General features: G+C 42.1%; 1 protein-coding gene across 2 annotated transcripts in view; it reads right to left on the bottom strand.

The window, feature by feature from the left end:
- exoc4 (exocyst complex component 4) overlaps positions 1-23,622 on the bottom strand; it is a 509,047-nt gene that overhangs the window by 434,160 nt on the left and 51,265 nt on the right. For both annotated transcript variants that reach the window (XM_078553055.1, XM_078553056.1), the window contains exons 3-4: positions 13,129-13,313; positions 2,186-2,295 (exon numbers count right to left, since the gene is read on the bottom strand). In XM_078553055.1, the coding sequence (XP_078409181.1) occupies positions 2,186-2,295; positions 13,129-13,313 (295 nt within the window). The remainder of the gene's footprint in view (positions 1-2,185; positions 2,296-13,128; positions 13,314-23,622) is intronic.

The following is a 23,622-nucleotide window of genomic DNA, read 5'->3' as shown; positions in this document are numbered from 1 at the left end:
CTTTCCCCTATGGGTAAGGAATGCATTTTGCCCCATAGCTACCTCAGACTCGACCAATTTGATGCACTCATCACTACAGGAGTATGCTGATGCGTGCTGTCCCGAATTCACAAGTCACGAAAAGAAAAAGTTATCATTTTTCCCCAAACAAGAATATTGTAAAAATGGCTTTTCTTTGATGTATACAAGGTGAATTCTAGGAAAATCCATTTGGATTAAAACTAGAACTCTGGCAAAATTCATACAATGCTCTCAAGAGCAACAAAGCATGAAACTTTTGCTAGGTGGTGAAGCCATGAAAGTCCAGGTTGCCATAGCCATTGAATGAATCGGCCATGTTGCCTGAAGAGATCAGGAACATCTGGGAACTCTCCAGCAAAACAACAAGAATTTGCATTTATATACTACCATGAATGTTAGAAAATATCTCACATCACTCCACATAGGCATAATCAAAACTAAACAGATGCTGAACCAAAAAATATTTGTCGTCCAAAAATGCAACCAAGCACATGCAATGTTGAATATACCAGAATGAGATGTTGTCAACCCAAGAGAGTAGGAATATCATATCAATAGTCAGACATTAAAAATCAACAAATAGTCCCAGAGGTGATCATGAGCATCAGTGGGAGGCAGGTCTGTCCAACGCCAATACAGGCAACTTGAAAGGAAGGAATTGTATGAAATCAAGAAATAAACTTGAAGGTAATATTTTAACAGCAATATGCTCAAATAGGCTTTAAATGTAGCCAATTAATACCTTTCAATAGTGCATACAATCTCTCTGCTACAGAAGAAATTAAACCATAAAATCTTGGATGCCGAACGTCACTTAATTTGGAATCCACTAGAACAGCTAATGCAGAGCTACGATATTATATTTTCAAATGATTATACAATTGAAGTCTGTAATAACTTAAACTATTAGCTAATAAAATCTATCCAAGTACCATGTGCATTCCTTCATCTGATACTGTATCAATAAAGCACTTCAATCACAGATTCTGTATCCAACTTCACCTATGACAGAGGTTAATTCAATAGTACACCACGTCATTTTCAGGGGTTGGGGAATAGGTTGGATTCATTTGTACAACTGTTCACAGAATCATGGAAATTAATATATTTGACTGATTAATATAAGACACAGAGACAACCCAAAATTGTAAGCTTCTGACAACTCTTCGGCTTGCTGGTACATTTTAAGGCAGTCCTTAATTGTGGAGTTGATGGAAAGATTCATTCAACATGCTTATTCCTTACATAGCTCATGGATTCACCAAGTTGTTTTATTAGAACATCTTGTAAGCAGAGAACAGCCTCTTATTATGCTTTCCTTACCCAACCTTAGCCAGTGTGCATGAATCCAGAAAATAAAACAAATAAGACTATAATGTGCTTAGGCAAAAATAATGATGCAACACAGTAACTTTTGCAAATTCTGGTGTGTATAATTACTGACCAAGGCAGCCACTTCCCAATCTCTGTGTGAATCTTACTGGCTGCAGGCTAACAGTTGCATGCCTTTCAATTAAACGGCATGAAGAATATTTGCATTACATTTCTCCTTGAGCGCATTAATCCCAACTATATAAGGCCTCCTGAGCAAATGTTTTCAATTACCACCAGGTCTGCTGCCCATACAAATATACTTGAAACTGCCAATACCTTACAAGTTCAGTCATTTCATAAATGTCAAATATTCTAAAATATAAATCAGTTCGATGAATTTTTAACCATGTTTAGCCTATATTAGCCAACAGCATCATTTGAGATCTCGGGGGTAGTCATTTCTGCCCTTTTATTATTTGCTCCAGGCCCTAGGGTTATGAACCATGGCAAACAGTAGAATGTTTAGTGCTGATGGCAGAAGAGCTAGAACTTGAGACACAAATCGATACTAACCAGGTGGTGGATCCTTCGGGAACAGGACTTGTTTTTCCTTTCAGCAAATGAGGAAGGCAATGGGAAACCACTTAATGTATTCTTTTCCCTCTCATTTCGCTTATTGAAATTGAAACCGAGAGGCTCCTACAAGCAGCTGAAGAGGAAAGTGCAAGACCACGACGTGTAGTGAAATAAGCAGGGGACCTGCCCATAGGCAGATCACTACTACATTATCCTATAAGCAAAACTTCAAGTACAGCCATCATCAATTTGCTTAAGGGATTGAGATACTCACCAGCAGTGCTCCCCGAGTTACTGTACTGTGAGCTATCCATAAATTTCCGGGAGGTTGATACCAAGTTGACATCAATAACAGGAACAGGAGATGTATCCTTCCCCAGTAAGCTGTACAAAAAAAAATTCCCATCAATTTTTGCCCCAAAAATTAAGTAGCTAAGTATCAAGTCAACAAAGCAAAAAACACCAAACGCTGAGATAAAAGCAGAAAACGCTGGAAACAAATTAACAGGTTAGGCAGCATTTCTGGGGAGAGAAGTATAGAGTGAACATTACAGGTAACTGGCTTATGATCGGAATCCTGTCAAATTACCAAGTCAAGCATTAATTGAAGTGCTAATACTTCACTTACCACTGCCTTTACCAGCAAGATCAAAATCATCAGTGAAGGTTCAAAATTGCAGCACATTGGGTCATTGTGGCTGTATTGTCAAGTTAATGCGATGGTCAGAAGACGTCAGAATCATATACTTGGGTGACACAGTTCAATACCTTTAAAGTTTTTGGAGCAGACTCATGCTGGAATGAATGTCAGTTTGAAGTGACAAATTAGCGATACAATACAAGAAGAGTAAGGCTTCCCCCAACTTCAAAAAAAGAAAGGAAACAAACGTATTGTGAGGAAATGCTAGTAGGAAGGTGCAACTTAAGCTGCCAGGGTCAATGGGTGATTACGTTAGTTCCTTAAACACAAAATAAAAAAAGTGATGAATGAGTAGTTGCGAGGAAACCAAGTATGCAGTTACACTGCACCAAACAAACTGCAGAGATTCAGTTTCGAGTCTGTTGTCATTCTGGAGAATTGATTTATTGTCTCAGGGAACCCAATATGACTCCCAAGATTGCACACTTTTTCTTCTTTATCTTAATTTCTATTGCCGTTGTCATCCAGGGAGCTCTGGATTTGTTTGTCCTACCCTTCCCGATTAAGGGAACATACATTGACTGTGCCCAAACCATCTGCTCTTTGAAGGTAGCCCATTGTTCAGCTACTGATTTTCCCGCCATCCTTTGGTTCCAGTCTATCCGGCCCAGCTCCGTTCTTGCCCCATTGATGTGCGCTGTCCGCCAGTTGATTATTCTTACTCTGGATTGATCAATGTCATTTTCCACCGTCATCTTAAACCTTCCGATACAATGATCACTGTCCCCTAACTGTTCCCCCACTGTCACTTGATCTACTTGGTCCACCTCATTTCCAAGAACCAGGTCTAGCAGTGCCTCCTTTTTTGTTGGACTGGACAATGTTGTAGGAAATTCTCCTGAACACAATCTAGGGACGCTTGTCCCCCACTGCCCTTTACACTACCACTACCCCTACCCCAGTCTATACGGGTAAGTAAAGTCCCCCATTATAACTACTCTATGATGTTTACACCTAATTTCCTTGCAGATTTGTTCCTCTATATCCTTCCCCCCAGCTGGTGGTCTATACATTACACCGAGCAATGTAATTGCACCCTTCTTATTCCTTAGCTGTAGCCAAATTGATTCTGTCCTTGAATCCTCTGACACATGCTCTTTCTCCAGTACTGCAATGCTCTCGTTAACCAAAAACACCACCCCTCCTCCTTTTTTCCCTTTCCTATCTTTTCTGAACAGTTTTTAACCAGGAGTATTTAGCACCCAGATCTGCCCTTCCTTAAGCCAGGTCTCTGTTATTGCCACATCATAAGTCCACAAGGCAATCTGTGCCTGTAACTCAGCAATTTTATTAACTATACTCCATGCATTTGTATACATGCAGTGTAACCCAGATTTAGACTTTATTACTTGCTCCCTTACTCCGACTCCATCTACTAACTTACTATTCTCTATTTTAGTGCTATCTGCCTCTCCCAGCATTTTGTGCACCCTGGTATTACTTTCTAATATTCTCTCCTGCTTCACACACCCCTGCTGAGTTAGCTTAAACCCTCCCCAACAGCACTAGCTAGGAATCATGCGATGAGTAACATCTCCCGGCTCCCCAAAGCCTGTCCACCATCTACAAGGCAAAAGTCAGGAGTGTGATGGAATACTCCCCACTTGCCTGGATGAGTGCAGCTCCCACAACACTTCAGAAGCTTGACACCATCCAGGATAAAGCAGCCCACTTGATTGGTACCACATCAATAAACATTCACTTCCTCCACCAAGGAAGCACAATAGCAGCAGTGTGTACCATCTACAAGATGCACTGCAGGAATTCATCAAGTCTCCTTCGACAGCACCTTCCAAACCCACGACCACTACCATCTAGAGGGACAAGGGCAGCACCTGGAGGTTCCCCTCCAAGTCACTCACTATCCTGACTTGGAAATATATCGCCATTCCTTCACTGTCACTGGGCCAAAATCCTGGAACTCTGTTCCTAACAGCACTGTGGGTGTACCTACATCACATGTACTGCAGTGGTTCAAGAAGGCAGCTCACCACCACCTTCTCAAGGGCAACAAGGGATGGGCAATAAGTGCTGACCCAGCCAGTGAAGCCCACATCCCGTGAATGAATTAAAAAAACTCAGTCCTGGCTCTGTACAGGTGCAACCCATCTGGCTTGTTCAGGTGCCATCTTCCCCAGAGCCAGTCCCAGTGCCCCAGGAATCTAAAACCTGAATTCAAATTTTGAATGAGAAGCTTGAGTATGGCACTCATCAGGACACTTCACGAGAATACCAATATAAAGGGAAAACAAAGACTAGTGAATCGTATCAAGCAGCACCTCCCAGCCGGTGTTCGCAATGGGCAAGGTACAGACCCTACCCAACCACCCCATGCTTGCAAAACTTAAAACTGTGTCCAACATGAGATGTGATTCCATGACTGAGGATTATTTAGCAAATGTTGTCCATTGTGCTAAGAATTACACTGACAACCAATTTAAGATTGTCAGTTGGGCCTGCAGTGTAGCACGTTTGTGTGTACTGGAAGCCACATATATTAATACACAGGGCACTGTTCTTTGAGGACAGAAGGAATGTGTGCACACATTGCGCCTGTTTCAGCTAAACAAAATAAGTGACAGCCATTCGCTGACTCATTCCTCAGGGCAATGCCTTGACCAATCAGGGTCAAGCTGCCTAGTTTAAATTTCAAACAATGCTTGACAGTTAACTGTCAGCCACCTTCACTGGTGCATTCTTCCTTGGCAACGACTCTAGCAGAGTCCACGTGCCAAACAATCAGCACTCTCTTCTCATACAGTATAAATTGTTGTTTTCCCCTTAAGTTGGTATTCTTGCAAAGCATCCTGATGATTGCAAGATGAAAAGCTGCGATGTTTCTTTTTTCAGCAATACTCAAGTTCTGTATGACCAAGTGACTGAATGAGAAACTGTTTCCTATGGCAGAAGGGTCGGTAACCAGGAGGAACAAATTTGACGTGTTTGGCAAAAGAATCAGAAACAACACTAAGGGTGGGGGAAAGCATGTTCAACAGTGACTTGCAAATGGAACTGGATAAATATTACAAAGAAAAAAAAAGTATTGTGCTCTGGGGAAAGAGGAAGCGGGGCAAGTATCACTAATCAGATAGCTCAAAAGGCAAAATGGGTCAAATTGCCCCCTACTGTGCTGCATCCATTCCATCATTCTATTTCAAATTATTTGGTAATTCAAATCATCTCGTTGGTCACAACATAAATACTAATTGAAGTGTGACTAGTTTATGTCATTAGTATGCCCAAAATTAGGTATTACAAGAAAGTTAGGAGCAAAACATTCAAGGCTTAAATTGAATAAAAAAACCATCCAGTCAATTATTTTAGATTTAATCTCATTAGTTTCCAAAAAAGGCAATTTTCCAGATCTGATTAAACTAACAAAAAACAATAATTTATGCCAAATAATGTCATAGACATTAAATGCATCATGGGAACTAAAAAAGTATGTAAACTGGATGTATAATCAATGTAACTAAAACTCAAAATATTTTTATTGCACCAGCTGTCAGCAGGCATAAAAAACATTGTAACGTTTGATGTGTTTTATTCCTCAAAGTTTTCCATAAATCTGGGTTAGATTGAGTTGTTCATGAACATCAGAGCTTTATTTAAAAAGCTGAAGAGTAACAAAAAGGGAACTGCATCCACAAGTTGAATTGTACTTTGAATCAAATGAAAAGTAATTTAACTTGACATTAGGCCACTCTCTCATGGCACAGTGCCTCAAAATGGAAGTGCTCTCCATTCTAGGACTGGTTTCAAATCAGTTCCATCCAAGAAGCTAATTCATCAATAACGTATTTGTGAAACACTTCAAATCCTGCGTTTGAGTTCAGAGAGGTTGCAGATATGCCTGTGAAACTGAAGTGATAGGGAGCAAAGTATTTATTTGTCAACTGATTGAAAGGGAGCATTTCAAATAGTTTGGTGAGTGCAAGACACAATGGATTGCTCCAAACAACTTCGACCTAATTATTTATTTACCATTTTAGATGGAAGATTAGTTTCCAAAAATTGCAATTATTGCAGATCTGATTAAAAAATTAACATACAATAATTTCTGCCAAATAATGTAGTAGAAACTAAATGTTAGTTATTTGCTATTCACATGACGAGGGAAAATTAAAGGAGCCAGATTTTAATAGAATCATCCAGGCCTACTCTGGGTGCCTTCTGCTAGGCATTTCAGTATTACTGTGGCAAATATCAGGAATGAGGTCAGTTTCCATTCTCCTTTCAGAAAGTAGTGCATCCGCAGGCACTGAACAACTTTAAGAGATAAAAGCAAAAAATGCAAAGTTATCCCAGATATTCATGAAGATAAACGAGAGGCCAATGACTCACAAATGCAACATGTAGATTTCACACTGCCAGAGTGGTGCTGCCCCTTCCTGAGCACCTTGTTACAATCTGAAAATATTTTGTCTATAGAAGTGCAGGCTCCACGGGTCCATGCTCCTGTAACCCACAGCCTAACTGCTTCAATAAAAGCAGTTGTCAATTAACCACTAACAAGAACTAAGGACTGTAATCAGGTCAAAGTTGGTTGGAACGTTCCATTGTGTCCTGCGCTACCCAAACTATTGAAAATGCTCCTCTTCAATCAGTTGACAAATAAATACTTTACTATCTATCACCTCAGTTTCAGAGAAATCCAAGTTCCCTGTATGAGATATTGACTGATGCGTGTTTTCATGACAGTTATTTATATGACCACCCCTCATGAAATACATCAGAATCTATCTTGTTTTACTATTTCATCTTTGGAGTAAATCCTTGTGGGTTATTGCTTTAGATCTTATTTAACTGGAAAAGGGTTTCTGTTGCTCAAAGCTGTTCACCAAAGATCAAATCTGAATCAATGATGCCGTAAATTCTTACAGCCTGTTAAACTTTGTATACAATTCTCATTGCATGCATCACACTTTTGTAAGTGTTTGTTAATCATTAAAATACTAGATATGGAATCCATTATGCCCTATGCAAAAACATTTTACACAATGAGCATAGTATTCATTGGCTGGAGAATAAGGAAGTAGGCAATTTTTTTCTTCGGTACAGGATTTTATTTGAGGAATTTTCTTTGGGTAGTGATGGCTATGAGGTAGCTGATAATCAATATCACTGCTAAATGCACTGGCCTTTTTATCAGTTATCCTTTGACGAGAAGTTTGCTTGTAACTACAAAAAATCCTCAAGTTCCTTCCAATTTTCAATGATTGATATTGAAAGCATAATTGGATTTCACTAAACTATTTCTAAGCATATTTTATTCTTTCCGAAAGTTCAATGACTGCATCTATGAATTCAAGCAATAAAGCGGGCGAGTCCACTTAAAAAGGTTGTGGGACAGAAAACAAAAGACGGCATGCCGATTGCAAAAAAACCAGAGGAGAGATGAGGAGATTTTTTTCATGCAACGAGTTGCTGTGATCTGAAAGGGTGCCGAAACCAAATTCAATAGTAACTTGCAAAAGGAGTTAGGCAGTTTCTTTAAGATAAATCTCCAGGGCTATGGGAATAGAGCAGGGGTGTGAGGGTAATTGCATAGCTCTTTCCAAGAGCCAGCACAGGTACGATGGGCTTCTTCTGTGCTATATGACGCAATAAAGAGAGATAAAATACATTTAAGAATAATTGCTTCACATTTATTTAGATATGAAATAAACACATTTGAACTGCCACCTTGCACACTGAGGGACTCAATTGAAGCAGTCAAAAAGACCTGGCTGAGCAGAGAATATAGGTCAAGAATGAAAGATGATGAAAAAGGTTTGCACAGGCCTTGAACATTTTTATACCAACACTGGCAGACACCTGCAATATATTGCGCAACAAATAGGGATATGGAAACACACGCACACTTCTGTTTAATTCTTTCATGGGATGCAAGTGTCACTGGTAAGGACACCATTTGTTTCCATTCCTATTTGACCTTGGAAAGGTGGTGGTGAGCCACTTTCTTGAACTACTGCAGTCTATGTGAAGACCAAAAAAGTGTTGTTAGGTAGGGAGTTCCAGGATTTTGGCCCAGCAACAATGAAGGAATAGCGATATAGTGTCAAGTCAGCATTGTACATGACTTGGGGAGGGAATTTGCAGATGGTGGCGTCCCACGCATCTGCTGTCTTTGTTCTTCTAGGTGGTAGAGATTGTGGGGTTGGAAGGTACGGCCAAAGGTGGCTTGGTGAGTTGCTGCAATATTACTTGTTGATGGTATACATTGCTGCCACTGTGTGCCGGTGGTGGAGAGGGGGAAGGGATGCTGATCAAACGGGCTGTTTGTCCTGCAGGGTGTTGAGTGTTATAGAGCTGCACTCATCCAAGAATATGAGAACATAATAAGGGCAGGAGCAGACCTGACAGCCCCTCAAGCCTACCATACCATACCATCATTGTTGATGCACCACTTTCCTGCTGGCTCCCCATATCCCTTAATTTCCCGACAGATCAAAAATCTGGCTAAGTCAGCATCCACAACCTTCTGAGCTACAGCATTCTCAAGATTCAAAACCCTTTGAGGGAAGAAATTTCTCATCTCAGTCCTAACTAATCACCCATTCACCTTAGACGGTACCTCAGTGTTCTAGATTCCCCAGTCAGGGGAAATCACCTTTCAGTGTCCAGCCTATCAAAACCCTTCAGAATCTGAAGAAGGTGGTGCTGTGGTGGGGTTCAAACCCGGGTCCACAGAGCATTATGCTGGGTTTCTGAAATACTTGTCCAATAACAATACCATTAGGCCACCACCTCCCACCTGCTCGGAAGAGTCATACGGACTCGAAACGTTAACTCTGTTTCTCTCTCCACAGATGCTGCTGAATTTTTCCAGCATTTTCTGTTTTCCTTCAGAATCTTTTCTGTTTAAATGAGATCACTTCTCATTCTTCTAAACTGCAGAGAGTACAAGCCCTATTTACTCAGCCTCTCAAGATAAGCCAACCATCTCAACCTAGAAACCAATCTAGGCAAGCGATGAGTATTCCATCGCACTCCTGACTCGTGCCTTGCAGATGGTGCGAAGGCTGCAGAGAGTCAGGAGTGGACTTGCTCGCCACAGAATACCATGCTTCTGACCTGTTCTTGTTGCCACAGGATTTATGTGGCTGGTCCAAGTTGAATTTCTGATCAATGGTGACCTCCCAGGATTTGGAGGCATGGGATTCGGTAATGGAAATGCCATTAAATGTCAAGTGGATGTGCCTAGCTTCTCACCTGTTGGAGATGGTCAATGCCTGACACTTGTATGGTGCACATATTATTTGCCATTTTCAAGCTGTATATTGTCCACGTCTCGTTGCCAGTGAGCACAGAATGCTTCAGTATGAAGAGTTGTGAATGAAACCAAACAATGCAATCCTCAACTAACGTTTCCAATTCTGACCTTACAATGGATGAAGGGTCACTGATGAAGCAGCTGAAGATAGTCATGCCTAGGGCAGGGGTCAGCAACTTTTGTTCAACTTCAAGGGACTTCACAAAACATGCACAAAATCAAAAACTTGGGAGCTCCAAGACAAAGGTTCAGCATTTCTAAACCAAATACGTGGCAAATTGTCAAGTGTCTCTGGCAGAATGAGTAATTTGCATATATAATGACCAGTAACTTTCAGTGGAGTGGCAATTGAGTTGGATTGCCACTCTGCTTGTAAATACTTAGCTTGAAATCCAGTTGGTCCAATCTCGCCCGAACTTCCAACTCAAGCCGGGCAAGGTCTGTGTAGCACAGCGGGTTCCCGAAGCCTATGGTCAGGTGCAGCTCAGTCGAGGATGAGTAAACCATGCCACCCCTTTTTTACGGCACTTGATATAGGGGGGAGAGGGTGGGTAGTGCAGGGGGTAGTTGGGTAGGGGGAGGGGTGCAGTTGGTCGATTGGTGGTGTAGGGGCGGGGGGGGGGGCGGTGATGTGAGGTGGGGGCAGGTTGTAGTTGGAAGGCCACATGCAGGTCCCGTTTGGGTGGGGGTAGTCGGGTCCCATAGGGAGTCAGGGGAAGTCAGTATGATAGTTACCCAGAAGCCAAAAGTGGATTTCATTCTTCTAACCTTTTCTGGGTAACTATTGCTCTACGGCAATTTAAATCGCATTTTCAGATGGTCCCCAGTGCAGGACAATTGCTCATGGAAAGTTTGAACTTCCTCCCCAGATTTCCCAGATGAGAATTGCACGGGTATCCCCAGCGCACCTTTAGGGTCACCTCCAAGTAACCAGATGTGCTGCCCTGGCGATCAGAAGTTACGGGCCAATATACTGAATTTACCCAATAGAAAAAATATCAAAATTAAATTAGATCTAACTCTAATTATTGCTTTTTGATGTGTTTTACAATAATTTTGTCAGTAAAGTATTCTTTAAAACAAACTTTAACTTAAGATGCAGAGAATTAAGTCAATTTTATTGGATATCGATTCATGTGATTAAAAAAAGCTTCCAATAGCACATATAGAAAAATTTGTCATCTCAGCTACATTAGAACAATATTTGTCACAACCATAAAGCCTGTTCCACGAATCAAAGGCATTATCTATAACCATTGTGCAGCTAAATCACCAGGCTTATTTAGAGTACAATGATTTTTTTGTTAGAACAATCATTTGAAAACGTTAAGTGCAGCACATTGAATAGCCTTTTATGCTCACAATATAACACAGCACTTACTTTACTTTTTAGGCATTTTTCCATGTTAATGCGATCCAACTTGAAAAAGTAGGGAGCCGCAAATTAGATGTTAAAGTGCTGCATGCTGCTCTGGAAACTCTTTCGAGTTATCAACAGTCACAGATTGCAACTCTTTTCGAGTACAATCACAGTTCTTGGTTTCCGGGAGTGAGACATGAACCCACAACCCTCTGATTCAAAGGCGAGGGTGCTATGAACTGAGCCACAGCTGACACCTCCATGCTGCTCTGGAACTTTTGCCGCACTCTTCTGAGTGGCAGTTAGACCTGGCCCTAACTGCCAGTCTACCAGCCCCTTTGTAACTCTTTCGAGTACATTCACAGTTCTTGGTTTCCGGGAGTGGGACATGAACCCACAACCCTCTGATTCAAAGGCGAGGGTGCTATGAACTGAGCCACAGCTGACACCTCCATGCTGCTCTGGAACTCTTTCGAGTTATCAACAGTCACAGATTGCAACTCGTTCGAGTACAATCACAGTTCTTGGTTTCCGGGAGTGGGACATGAACCCACAACCCTCTGATTCAAAGGCGAGGGTACTATGAACTGAGCCACAGCTGACACCTGCACAGGCACCTGGCCTAGGATAACCATCTTCAGCTGCTTCATTAATGGCCTTTCCTCGTTCATAATGTTAGAACTGATGATTGCACAGTGTTCAGTACCATTCACAACTCCTCAGATAGTAAAGCAGTTCGTGCCTGCATGCAGTGAGACCAGGATGCAAAATGTTTTTGACAACTTGGAGGGAAAGTAGAATTGAATCAACCACATGGCTGAAGGGTTTTTTTTAATAAAGTGCCCTACTGAAGGAGTTTCTACACAGGCCAAGAAGGGAAAGAGGGCTCTGTCAATACTGGCCTTTAATAGGCCACGAGAGATAAAAAAAAGGAAACCTTACGAGTGAATTTCCTTGCATTTTTCCTTCATTTCTAAAGGGAAAAAGGTCAGTCTGAGCTTGAGAAGCCTGTTACAGTCTGGGTGATCTGTGCCAGTCCAATGCAACATGCTGTCTTTTTTAAAAATTCATTCATGGTGGGAGTTGTTGGCTAGGTCAGCATTTATTACCCCATCCCCAGCTGCCCTTGTTCAGGGGGCATTTAATAGTCAACTACATGGCTGCAGGTCAGACCAGGTAAGGACGGCAGATTTTGTTCCCTAAAAGGGCATTAGTAAACCATATGGTTTAATTAATTAACCATATAATTCCAGAATTTTACTGAATTCAAATTTCACCATCTGCTGTGGTGGGATTCGAACCCAAAGCATTCCCCTGGGTTTCTGGAATACAAGTCCAATGACAATACTATTAGGCCACCACCTCCCCCAGAAATTATTACATAATCACAGTAGCAAACAACTCTTCCCGGGGCAGAGCATAGGGCAATATGACATTCAGCAGATCTCATGTGGTTCAAACTATTTCTACATCTAATCTGAAGAAAGATTTCTATCGTGAGAATACTATTAGTTACTGATAACACCGCTTCCCAAATTTTAGGCATGACTAATCAATAATAACATCTTGTATTGAAGAAACATCACTGGAGCATTTACAGTCTTACAAATGACTTTTCCACTCTCAAAAATAAAAGCAATACACAATGCCCCTTTATTTAAACTTCAAAATACAGTGCAACTCCAGTGGCATCTGCAAACAGTAGGATTCATTTTTTCAGTCATGACCAAAGCATTAACAGAAATTTGGGCTTTATAGATGTCAACAGACCTGCTGCATATTCCAACATTTCCTGGTTTTATTTTAGTTTTATGCATTTGCTGTTCTTTATTTCTGTTTTCACTCATATTTTATTTGTCCTCAGTTGCATTTCATACTGACCCGATTCTGTTCTTGTCCCGGCTTTTATTGCCCACACGACTTGTGGATTTAATATACAGGTGGCGGTGTAACTCATCAATCAGGACCAGGTGCATGTTCATTTTCTTGCTGTGGAGCTCCAGACGCAGGTCGCTCAGTCCTTCCACCTGCAGCAGCTGCCCCTCCAAAGAGTCTACTGCAGAGACCTAACACAGAAAACAAGAGAGCAGACAACTCAACGATGACTTTTGGTTCCTGCACTTAATTATTAACAATCATTAATGCTCTGAGGTTTTGAGCCACCCTTGGCATAGTCTATAAAACCCAATTTCCATCGGGAGGACAGTCCCGACTCAGTTGTACCATCACATAGTGACATTCAGTAAGATCCATGTAATCCCTCAAGTGTTTAGGCATGCTGGGCTACATCTCCCAAAACCCAATTATAAAGCTCCACTCACTGAAGTCTGAAAATAAATGACCAGTTCAATAACTTTGGGAATTTTTCAAGGATACAGAGAGATGAGAGAAGAACTTAATAAAACAGAAAAGAAACCCACAATCCAAATGCGTAAAAGGTCAACGTACGCCTGATTGAATGCAGCTGGACTCGACAGCTGCCTTGCACAATCGTCCTCCAAGTACACGCAATTTCAAATCTGTTGTAGGCCATTACATTAAGTTTGGCATCAGGAATCTTACCAGTGTTTTTTTTGGCACATGCACTGGCAAGTTTGCAGCTGAATCATGCCATCTCTGCAGCTGGCAGAGCACACAAAGGTTAAAGCAACCAAGACACAAAGTATCAGGGAATAACATCAAACTCAAAAACAACCTCCAAACGCTTAACACATCAATCGATTCAAGTAGGTACCCAAACTATTATCCGTACCCAACAACTTCATTTAACTTGAAAACCGGTTGTTTCTAAATTGAGAGTTTATTTTCTATATTTTGCAAATACATACAAGTTATGTCACAAATCAGCCATAATCTCACTGAATGGTGGAGCAAGTTGGTAGGGCTAAATGGCTTCCTCCTGTTCCGATGGCAGTGTTTCCTAAACTTTTTCCCGGCGTGACCCTATTTTAAAAGCCCCAGAAGTCACATGACCCCAAAGTGAAAATTTGGAGAATGCAGGAGTTGTTGAGTGGGGAGTTGGGGGGCCCCTCATCTGCTGAGTGGGAGAGGGTGGCCTTCAGTTGCTGAGAATGGAGGTACTGGGCTTCATCTGCTGGGTGGGGTGGGGGAGAGGTTGAGCATGGTGCTAAGTCTGGAATATATTTAAACTGCAAGGTGTTCAAGAAAAGAAATACAACTACTTTGTCACAGCCGATTTTTGTGCAGGAATCAGGCCTCAAAGATCTGTGCATAGGCCGTACCTTTTGTAATATGCTGGTCTGACCAGAACATTGAGCATCGTTTCATGCCATGTAGCATGATATAAGACGGTTCACCATTTTGTACCTGCACTGAATCTTGCTACCAGGCTGAGCACCATGCCGTTTAGAAGGAACTATGCTGCACACTATGTCCTGTTTTTTTTAATGATATAAAGGCACCAATCGCTCATAAGGGATTGTGCAAACATATTGTGTGTTAATTTATTAATTTGAGGCACATGTGAACAAATATACTTGGACAGAAAACTTGAAGACATGAGCAGCAGGGCTGTGTCTGTTGTATCCTGCTCCAGGTTGAAGAGAAACATGACACACTCCTCTTAAAGTGATGACATGCTGCTATCCCTTAAAGGCTCCATTAGAAAAAAACGCAGGGATTTAAGGGGGCCTTGCAACTGTTAGCATTCAGTCCGAGTTCCATGCCAGCCATTCCTGTCTCGGAACCTGCGACCCCAGAATCTCGTCTTACGACCCACAGTTTTGGAAGTCTGTCCTCAGACTTCCTGCAGAAATGGGTGTTTGTGGATTCTCACACATTAATATTTCAAGCACTACTCATGTTCAAACCTTGCATTGCTGATGCCAAACTAGAAGCAAATCTTGATTGAAAACACGAATGACATTATATTTGGTTGGCATGATATTTGCACAGTCTAAGTACTTTTTGTGTCCGGCAGAAAAAAATCAATCTTCAGTGTCAAACTATAGGCTTAATTCGGCTGTGCTTTTTGAAATTTTCCCAATTAAACACAATGGGCTACCAAACTGTCCTATGGACCAGTTAAGCAACAGCTTGACATAGTCACTCATCAAATCATGTCTTAGAATTGTGGTATAAGGGTGTTCAGCAGAGCAAGGGTTCATGTGGTCCTGGAGAACAGTACGACCCATGGTATGATGCAGGGAGTCACATGATGGCAGATGGAGCATATTAAGAGAGTCTGGAAAGAGCCAGCATGGAGATAGCCCCCATGCAGGGCTCTACTCTGGCTATGTAGATAGTTATGGGTTACCAATAAACGGTTTACTTTCAACCACACAAGCCTCCAGGCCTCTTAGTGAGAGGCCAAATAACCCTACAACATGGTGGCAGTGAAGGGTGGATCTTGAAATCCTAGGGAAGCTGGAGAAGGAACCCAGAATCTAAAAGCATGAAAAACTAAAGAAGCTGCAGTCTGACCTGCGAGAAGTACACCTAAATTGAATACACAAATGGAGATCGCCGAAAAAGGAGTTGAAAACACAGTTGGAGGTTGCCAAAAAAGCTGAAGACATGGTTGGAGATCGAGAATCTCCATTGCAAATGTGGAGGCCGGAGGACTCCATCAGGGCACGTGGAGGTCCATTGCCAGATCTGATCGAATGCGGAGTCAAGGGACCTCGCCAAATCACAAAAAGGGTGAGTAATATTCAGTAAAAAGGCAGAAATCACCTTGTAAAAGAGGCAGCAATCAGGCTCAGCACTAGCATTCCAAAGCACAGCTGGAAGAAAGCTGCAGCAATGGATTCACAGCCAGCACCATAACACAAAGCTCGACTGAATGAACAAACAGCTTTGAAAACAGGAGGTAGAGCTTAAAAAAAAAATCGCCTTCCATTTGACTCCCAGGCTTATAGAAACGAGTGAGTCAGCCCAAACTTCTTGTTTTGAAAGTTTCTTAGAGAGAATAAGTTTTAAAAAACATGGCCTTGTCAGCGCAATGGGAGCCCACCAAAACCCAGCAAGCATGGGAAAATCTGAGAGAAGAAAAAAATGGCAGCAAGTGGAACCATCTTGAAGAAGAGGAAAATTTAAGTAAGTATTCACCTGTTATGAAAAACAGTCATGGATGGTAAATAAGAACATAACATAAGAAATGCTCCCTATATGCCTTAATTTGCTGAGACACCCAAAATCTGTGTGTCCCAGCCTTAAATGTGTTCAACGATGAAGGATCTACAACCCTCTGGGGTAGAAAGTTTTTTTAATTACAGGAGTACATCAGGATTAAGTCTGAAATCAAAAGGAGTACAACTTAATGGGCTGAATTTTGCCGTCAGCGAGCAGGGGGCGGGTCCCACTCGCCGACGCGTAAAATGACATGGGATGACGTTGGGGGAGAACCCCCGATGTCATCCCATCCCATTTAAATTTTCAGGAAGGCGGGGGCACAGCAAAATCAGCTGTGTGCCTGCCGACCTGTCAATGGCCAATTGAGGCCACTGACAGGATCATTGAAACAATTAAAGGACCTGCCCGTCCAACCTTAAGGTTGGCGGGCAGGCCAGGAGCCCCGGCGGGCAATAGAAAAAACAAATCCACTGGCGGGATGAAGTTTCATGTACGGATTTAAAAAGTTTAATAAAGTTTTCGTGTAATTTATGAACATGTCCCATCTCACGTGACATTGTCACATGAGGGGGCATGTTAAGGATTTTTTTTCGATTTTTAATGTTTTTAAAAGTGTCAGCGATCTCCCTGAGGCAGCACTTAGCCTTAGGGAGATGTGCACTCTTTCGTGCGCATGCACGAAAGAGCGCACTCTCGCTTTTGGGGAATGCCCACCCGCCTGCACAGGAAGCGCATAGCACTTCCCACCAGATGTCACGCTGGGCAGGCCTTAATTGGCCAGCCGACATAAAATGGCGGCGGGGCCCGCTTCTCCGGTGGGGATCAGCTCCCCACCCGCCAGAGATTCGGTCGGGCCCGCCCACCCGGCAGGCAGAAAATTCTGCCCAATAAGTTTTTACACTTGTTTGGTGTGTTTGCAGATGAAGTAAAGCTTAAACAAGGTATAGGTGAATCCTCAACCACATTGGCAAGACATGAAAAGCCTTGGACAAATATTTTAACCTCCAAGTTGTGGAGAGTGCAGACCTTAAAAGGTCTAGAACACCCCCAATAAAGGGTGGTGGTTGGGGGGGGGGGGGGGGGGGGCGCGGGGGGTCGGAGAAGAGCAAGAGAGCACAGAGCCAGGACTGGCGGGGGGGGGGGGGGGGGGGGGGGGGGTAATACTCCAGCAAAACACCAGGTGGTCGAAGAAAATGTCAGTGCAATGAAGCGCATGAGCCAAAGAGTTGAGGGCAGAACAAACAAGAGGTTGAAAAGCAGCCGGAGGGCTTAAAAATAGACCTTTTTGAAAATACTGCCACATTATCCAGACTGTAACAGCAGGTGGCAGTGTAGAGCATGCAGCTCGCTGTGAATGAAGGAAAACTATCTGAGGTAACCCAGAAGAAACAAAACTTGAAAAAGCAAATGAGGCTGATCTACAGGAAAAAGTTCATATCAAAACTGATTTGGAGAACTGAACCAGAAGTACAGCCAGGCACAACAGCAGGCAAAAAAAGTACTCAAAGAAGTTGCTGCCCTCAAAAGACTCTGAAGAATCAATACGTGCCCATGGAAAAACATGGGGAGTTTAAAAGGATGTTGAATACTATTTCAGCAAAAGCTGCATTGGAACTATCAATAGCAACAAAGCAATGCACTTACGCTCAACCTAAGTTGACAAGAGCTCAACAAGAAAATAAACAGTTGAAAGAACAGCTGATTGTCCTTCAAGATCAAATGCATTGGGAATACATAACCCTTCAGCAGCATGAAGAAATGAAGACCGTCTTGAATAGCAGAATGGGAGAACAGCAGATCAAAGCGGAGGAAAGTCTATTGAGCTAGAAGAAACCTCCAAACAGAGTAATTGAGCTTCATAAAAGAAAAAGGAAAACCTGTTGAAGAACCTTTACACGCTGCAAGAATTCCTCAGGTCAAAGTTTGTTCCTCTGGAAGATTGCAAAGAACTAAGATGAATTTCTTGTCACTCTCAGCCAATTGAAGAACTAGTTGGCAGAGAAGTCTCAGCAATGTTCTATATTCCAGGGGGAAGTCAAGAAATACAAGAAAGAGACTCAAGAGCTGAAAAACCAGCTGAATGGAAAAGAGGAGGCACTGAAAGGAAAAGTAGAACTTTCCAAGTTGCGAGTGGATAATGAAGCCGTGAGTACCACAATTACATAACCAAGGCAAGTTAAGACTTAGCCAGAGGCTGACCTAGCCAACATGAAACCAAAATGAAGAATGAGGACAAAGCTCTCCCCCAGACAGAGAAAGAAAAGTCAGAAATAAGATTAGAAAACGTAACTCAAACGCTGTGGATCAAGGAACAAGAAAGAAAAAGCACTGAATGCCTCAAATGTACTGAGAACCACTGAGTTGTTGAAACATGATCATAATGAAAATCAAGAACAGAGAAAGTAAAGAAAAAGTTGAATAGCTACCAGAGAAAGTAGAAGCTCTCACAAAGGAACATGAAGAGCCTCAGAGACGAGCAGAAGTAAAATTGAAGAACGTGAGCTTGAAGAGTAGCACATAGAAATTATGCTCTGCTAAAGAAAAAAAACTGTTCAATGTAGAGAACCAACTTTCACATATGGAAGATGAGTTTGCTAATGAAAAATTAGTATTTGATTAACTTACAGTATCTGAAGTATCTAGTAAGCATTGTGAAAAGAGCAATGAAATTTTTGAACTTTGATCTAGTCTAAAAAACATGAAAGATGAGACGTGTAGTATAGTAGGGCAAATCTAAACTTTAAAAGCAGATAACTCAGAAACAAAGACAACTAAACTCAGAGTAGTTACTGAGCTGAATGAAAAGGTTCATAAACTTGTAAAAGAATTGGAAAATAAGAGAGTTAACAAATATTTGTCAAAAATTGTGATGCAAGTGTAAAGGAAGGTTCCAATTTTGAAACTTCAAAGTACAGCAATAACATGGTGGACCCAACAGGCAAAGAAAACCCAAGTCCACTCTAGGAATGAATGGAGTGAACATTCCCTTCGGAAGGAATGGGCCAAACCCATGGTGTCCGAACAAAACAGACAGATTGTCGATAAAGAGAAACAACGCAAAGGAGCGCAAGACGCAAATCAAATGGAGACAACTAAGTATAGGAATACAGTAGTACAACTTCAACACCAAAGTCAACCCAAAACAACTGAGACTACTATTCCTCCAGAAGTGACAAGAACAAGATCCATAAAAATTGCCAAGCCTCCAGGCCATCTGAATTTATAAATCAGGGACTTCAGACAGGAAAAAGGGATAGTAGGTAAAGATTCTACTGTTAATATGTTGGGTAGAGACTTGGGAGGAGGTCTAGTATAAGGGTATTTGGCAGAGCAAGGGTTGATATGGGACCAGAAAACAGTGCCGCCCACAGTATGATGTAGCGGGTCACATGATGGTAGACTGAGTGCAGTCACAGAGTCTGGAAGGAGCCAACATGGACACAGCACCCATGCAGGGTTGTACTTTGGATATGTATGCAGCTATGGGTTACTAACAGGCAGTTTATGTTCAACCATACAAGCCTCCAGACCTCAGTGACACCAAACAACCTTACAACAGAACCAATGTCCCAGATTCCTCCATCGACATCCTGGAGGTGTCCTGACCCACCAGCAGGAGAGATTCACCAGATGTTGCAGCAAAGTTGTAGACAGGTGGGAGGAAGTGGCCCTGGAATCCTCAACAATGACTCTGGGCCCCATTAAGTCTCAGACATGAGCAAGGAAACCTCTTGCTGATTATCACCTACTGCCCTTCATCAGCTGATGAATCAGTGCCTCTCCATGTTGAATAAGCAGCGAGGGTAATAAGAGCACACAATGTATTCTGGGTGGGGGACATCAATGCCATTACCACGAGCAGCTCAGTAGCACCAATACTGATCCAGCTGGTTGAGGACATATCTGCCTGACTGGGCATATGGCAAGCAATGAGGGAACCAACAAGAGAGAAAAACCTACCTGGCCTCACCCTCACAAAATAACTGTTGCAGATGCATCTGTCAATGATAGTATTGGTAGGAGTTACCACAATCCTTGGGGAGACAAAGTCCATCTGCACACTGAAGATACCCTCAGTTGTGTTGTGTGGAACTACCACTGTGCTAAATGAGATAGATTCAGAACAGATCTAAGAGCTCAAAACTAGATTCCATGAAATGCTGTCAGCCACCAGGAGCAGCAGGATTGTATTCAACCATAATCTATCTATCAACCACAACCACAATGTAACCTCATGGCTTGGAATTTCCCTCACTGTACCATTACCGTCAAACCAGGAGATTAACCCAAGTTGGATGAGGAGTGCAAGAGAGCATGCAAGCGGCAGCACCAGGCATACCTAAAGATGAAGTGAAGCGACAACACAGGATTACTTGCATGCTTAACAGTAGAAGCAGCTCATGAGAGAGCAAAGCTATCCCACAACCAATGGATCAGGTTAAAGTTGTGTAGTCCTGCCACATCCAGTTCCGAATGGTGGTGGACAATTAAACAGTCGTCCACACAAATATGATCACCCTCAAAGATGGGGTACCCAGCACACCTCGGAAAATGATTTCAGAAAAGAGTGCATTGTTCCATTGTTCATGGAGCTGCTTTTGGCTCTGTGATGTCTTCCCATTTACTTCACTATAACAATCACAGTGCCTAATCGAAGGAGGTTGGGAGAGATTTCCTCCTTTAACCATATGAACTGACAATTAATTATCAAAAGAGCAGCTTTGATTATGGTCTGTAAATTCCCCTCCCTTCAATAAAACGCCAACAACACGCCACTCAATGCCTTTGATAGTTCAGTCAGCACCTGGAACTCAATGGTTGGAGAAATATAGCTGCAAACTGATATGTCCCTCAATGCACTACGCTAAAATTAAGATCGTCTTGAAGTTACAGACAGCAGTTAACTGAGGTTAAGTAAACCTAATATTGAGCCCATAGTTATGGGTGTGTCACCAAAATCTAACAAAACGTAAATTAATTTTCATAACCTCTCCTCAAAGCCACAAACTATGGGAGTTTTTTTGATGATGTAACTAGTAGGGTAGATAAAGGGGAACCAATACATGTACTATACTTGGATTTACGAAAGGCATTTGATAAAGTGCCACACAAAAGGTTAATACAGAAACTAAGGGCTTCTGGGGTTGAGTTAATATATTAGCATGGATAGAGGATTGGTTACTGAACAGCAAGCAAACGATAGGCACAAATAGGACATCTTCAAGTTGGCAGGCTGTGACTGGTGGAGTGCCACGAGGATCAGGGATGGGGCTTTAGCTATTTACAATCTATATTATTGACTTAGATGAAGAGACAGAGAGTAATGTATCTAAGTTTTCTGATGATACCAAGCTAGGTGAAAATGTAAGCTGTGGAAGGGACACAGAGGCTGCAAAAAGATACAGTCAGGTTAAATGATTGAGCAACAAGATGACAGATGTGGGGAAGAGTTAAGTCATAAGAATAGAAAAACAGAATATTTTTAAAAACACATGAAACTTGCTGGTCTTCAATGCAAGCAGATTGGAGTACCAGAATAAAGAAGTCTTGCTACAATTGTGCAGAGCTTTGGTGCGACCACATCTGAAATACTGTGTGCAGCTTTGTTCTCCATATTAAAAAGGAGGATATACTTGCATTGGAGACAGTACAGCAAAGGTTCACTAGATTGGTCCCTGAGATGAGAGGCTCAGTAAATTATGACTCTGAGAATATAGTCCCAGAGTCACTTATGGCACCGAAGGACATTGAGTCCAGAGTCCATGCCAGTTCTCCACAGAGCAATCCAGTCAGTCCCACTCCCCCTGCTCAGTCTCCATACCCCTGCAAGTTTATTTCCTTCCAGTGCCCATCCAATTTCTTTTTGAAATCATGGCCTGTTTGTGCTTCCACCACACTTACGGGCAATGAAATCCAGGTTATTTTCATTTGCTGCTTCAGAAAGTTCTTCTTCACATTCCCCTTCCATTTCTTGTCCAAAATCTTAAATCTGTACTCCCTAGCCTTTGTACAATCAGCTAATGGGGAGAATTTTTCCTTGCCGACTTTATCTAAGCCTGTTATAATTTTGTCCACCTCCATTAAATCTCCCCTCAATCTCCTTTGCTCCGAGGAGAACAATCCCAAGCTAACCTTGTAATTAAAACCTCCTATCCATGGAACCATTCTGGCAAATCTCCTCTGCAGGCTCTCAAGGATCTTCACATCTTTCCTGAAGTGTGATGCCCTGAACTGGATACAGTACTCTAGTTGGGGCCTACCTAGAGCTTTATAACTTCCCTGCTTTTGTGCTGAATGCATCTATTTATAAAACTCAAGATACCATTTGCCTTGCTAACCACTCCCAATGTTGTGCCACTTTCATAGATTGATGCATATGCACCCCAGGTGCCTCTGTTCCTGCACACTCCAAAATTGTGCCATGAAGTCTTTCTCGCCTCTCCCTATCCCTTCTACCAAAAATGCATCACCTCATACTTCTGTGTTAAATTTCATCTGCCATTTGTCTGCCCATTCTGCTAGCCCATGTCCTGTTGCAAATAATTCATATCATTCCCACTATTTGCCATGTTTGGTATCATGGGGAAATTTTGAAATTTTACTCCGTATTCCAAGGTTTAAGTCATTTATAAATAGCAAAAAAAAAGTGGTCCTAGCCTGACACTTGGGAAAAACCACTGGCCACCTCCCTCCAATCCAAAAATCAATCTAACACAACTCGCTTTCTGTCCTTAAGCCAATTTTACATCCAATTGCACAGCTACCCTATTTCATAGGCCCCAGTTTAGTTAACCAGTTTTTCATGTGGTATCTTGTCAAATGTTTTCTTCAAATGAATATCAACAATCACTACATTCCCTTTATCAATCTTCTCTGTTCCTTCTTCAAAAAATGTAATTAGATTAGTCAAGCACGATATGCCTTGTACAAATCCATGCTGGCTCTCCTTAATTAGTTCAAGTGTCTCTAAGTGCTTGTTGATTTTCTTTCTCTCCACCCCCCTCCCCGCCCCGATTAAGGATTCAAAAGTCTTACATCCACTGATGTTAGATTAACGAGCCTGTTGTTGCTAGGACTGTCCTTGCATCCTTTCTTGAATAAAGTTATCACATTTGTCACTCTCCAATCTCTGGCACCTCCCCCATATCTAGCAAAGCTGGAAAAATAAAGGCAACCCCTTCAGCTATCTCCACCCACTTCCTTTAGCAACCTGGGATGCAAGCAATCTGGACGGTAACTTATCTACCCTAAACATGGCCAGCCTTCCCAGTATCTGTTCTG

This window comes from Cetorhinus maximus, chromosome 12 (genome assembly GCF_964194155.1).
Source record: "Cetorhinus maximus chromosome 12, sCetMax3.hap1.1, whole genome shotgun sequence".
In the NCBI taxonomy this organism is placed as follows: domain Eukaryota; kingdom Metazoa; phylum Chordata; class Chondrichthyes; order Lamniformes; family Cetorhinidae; genus Cetorhinus; species Cetorhinus maximus.
Note: the sequence above shows the minus strand (reverse complement) of the source record. Positions and strands in the feature narration are given on the sequence as shown.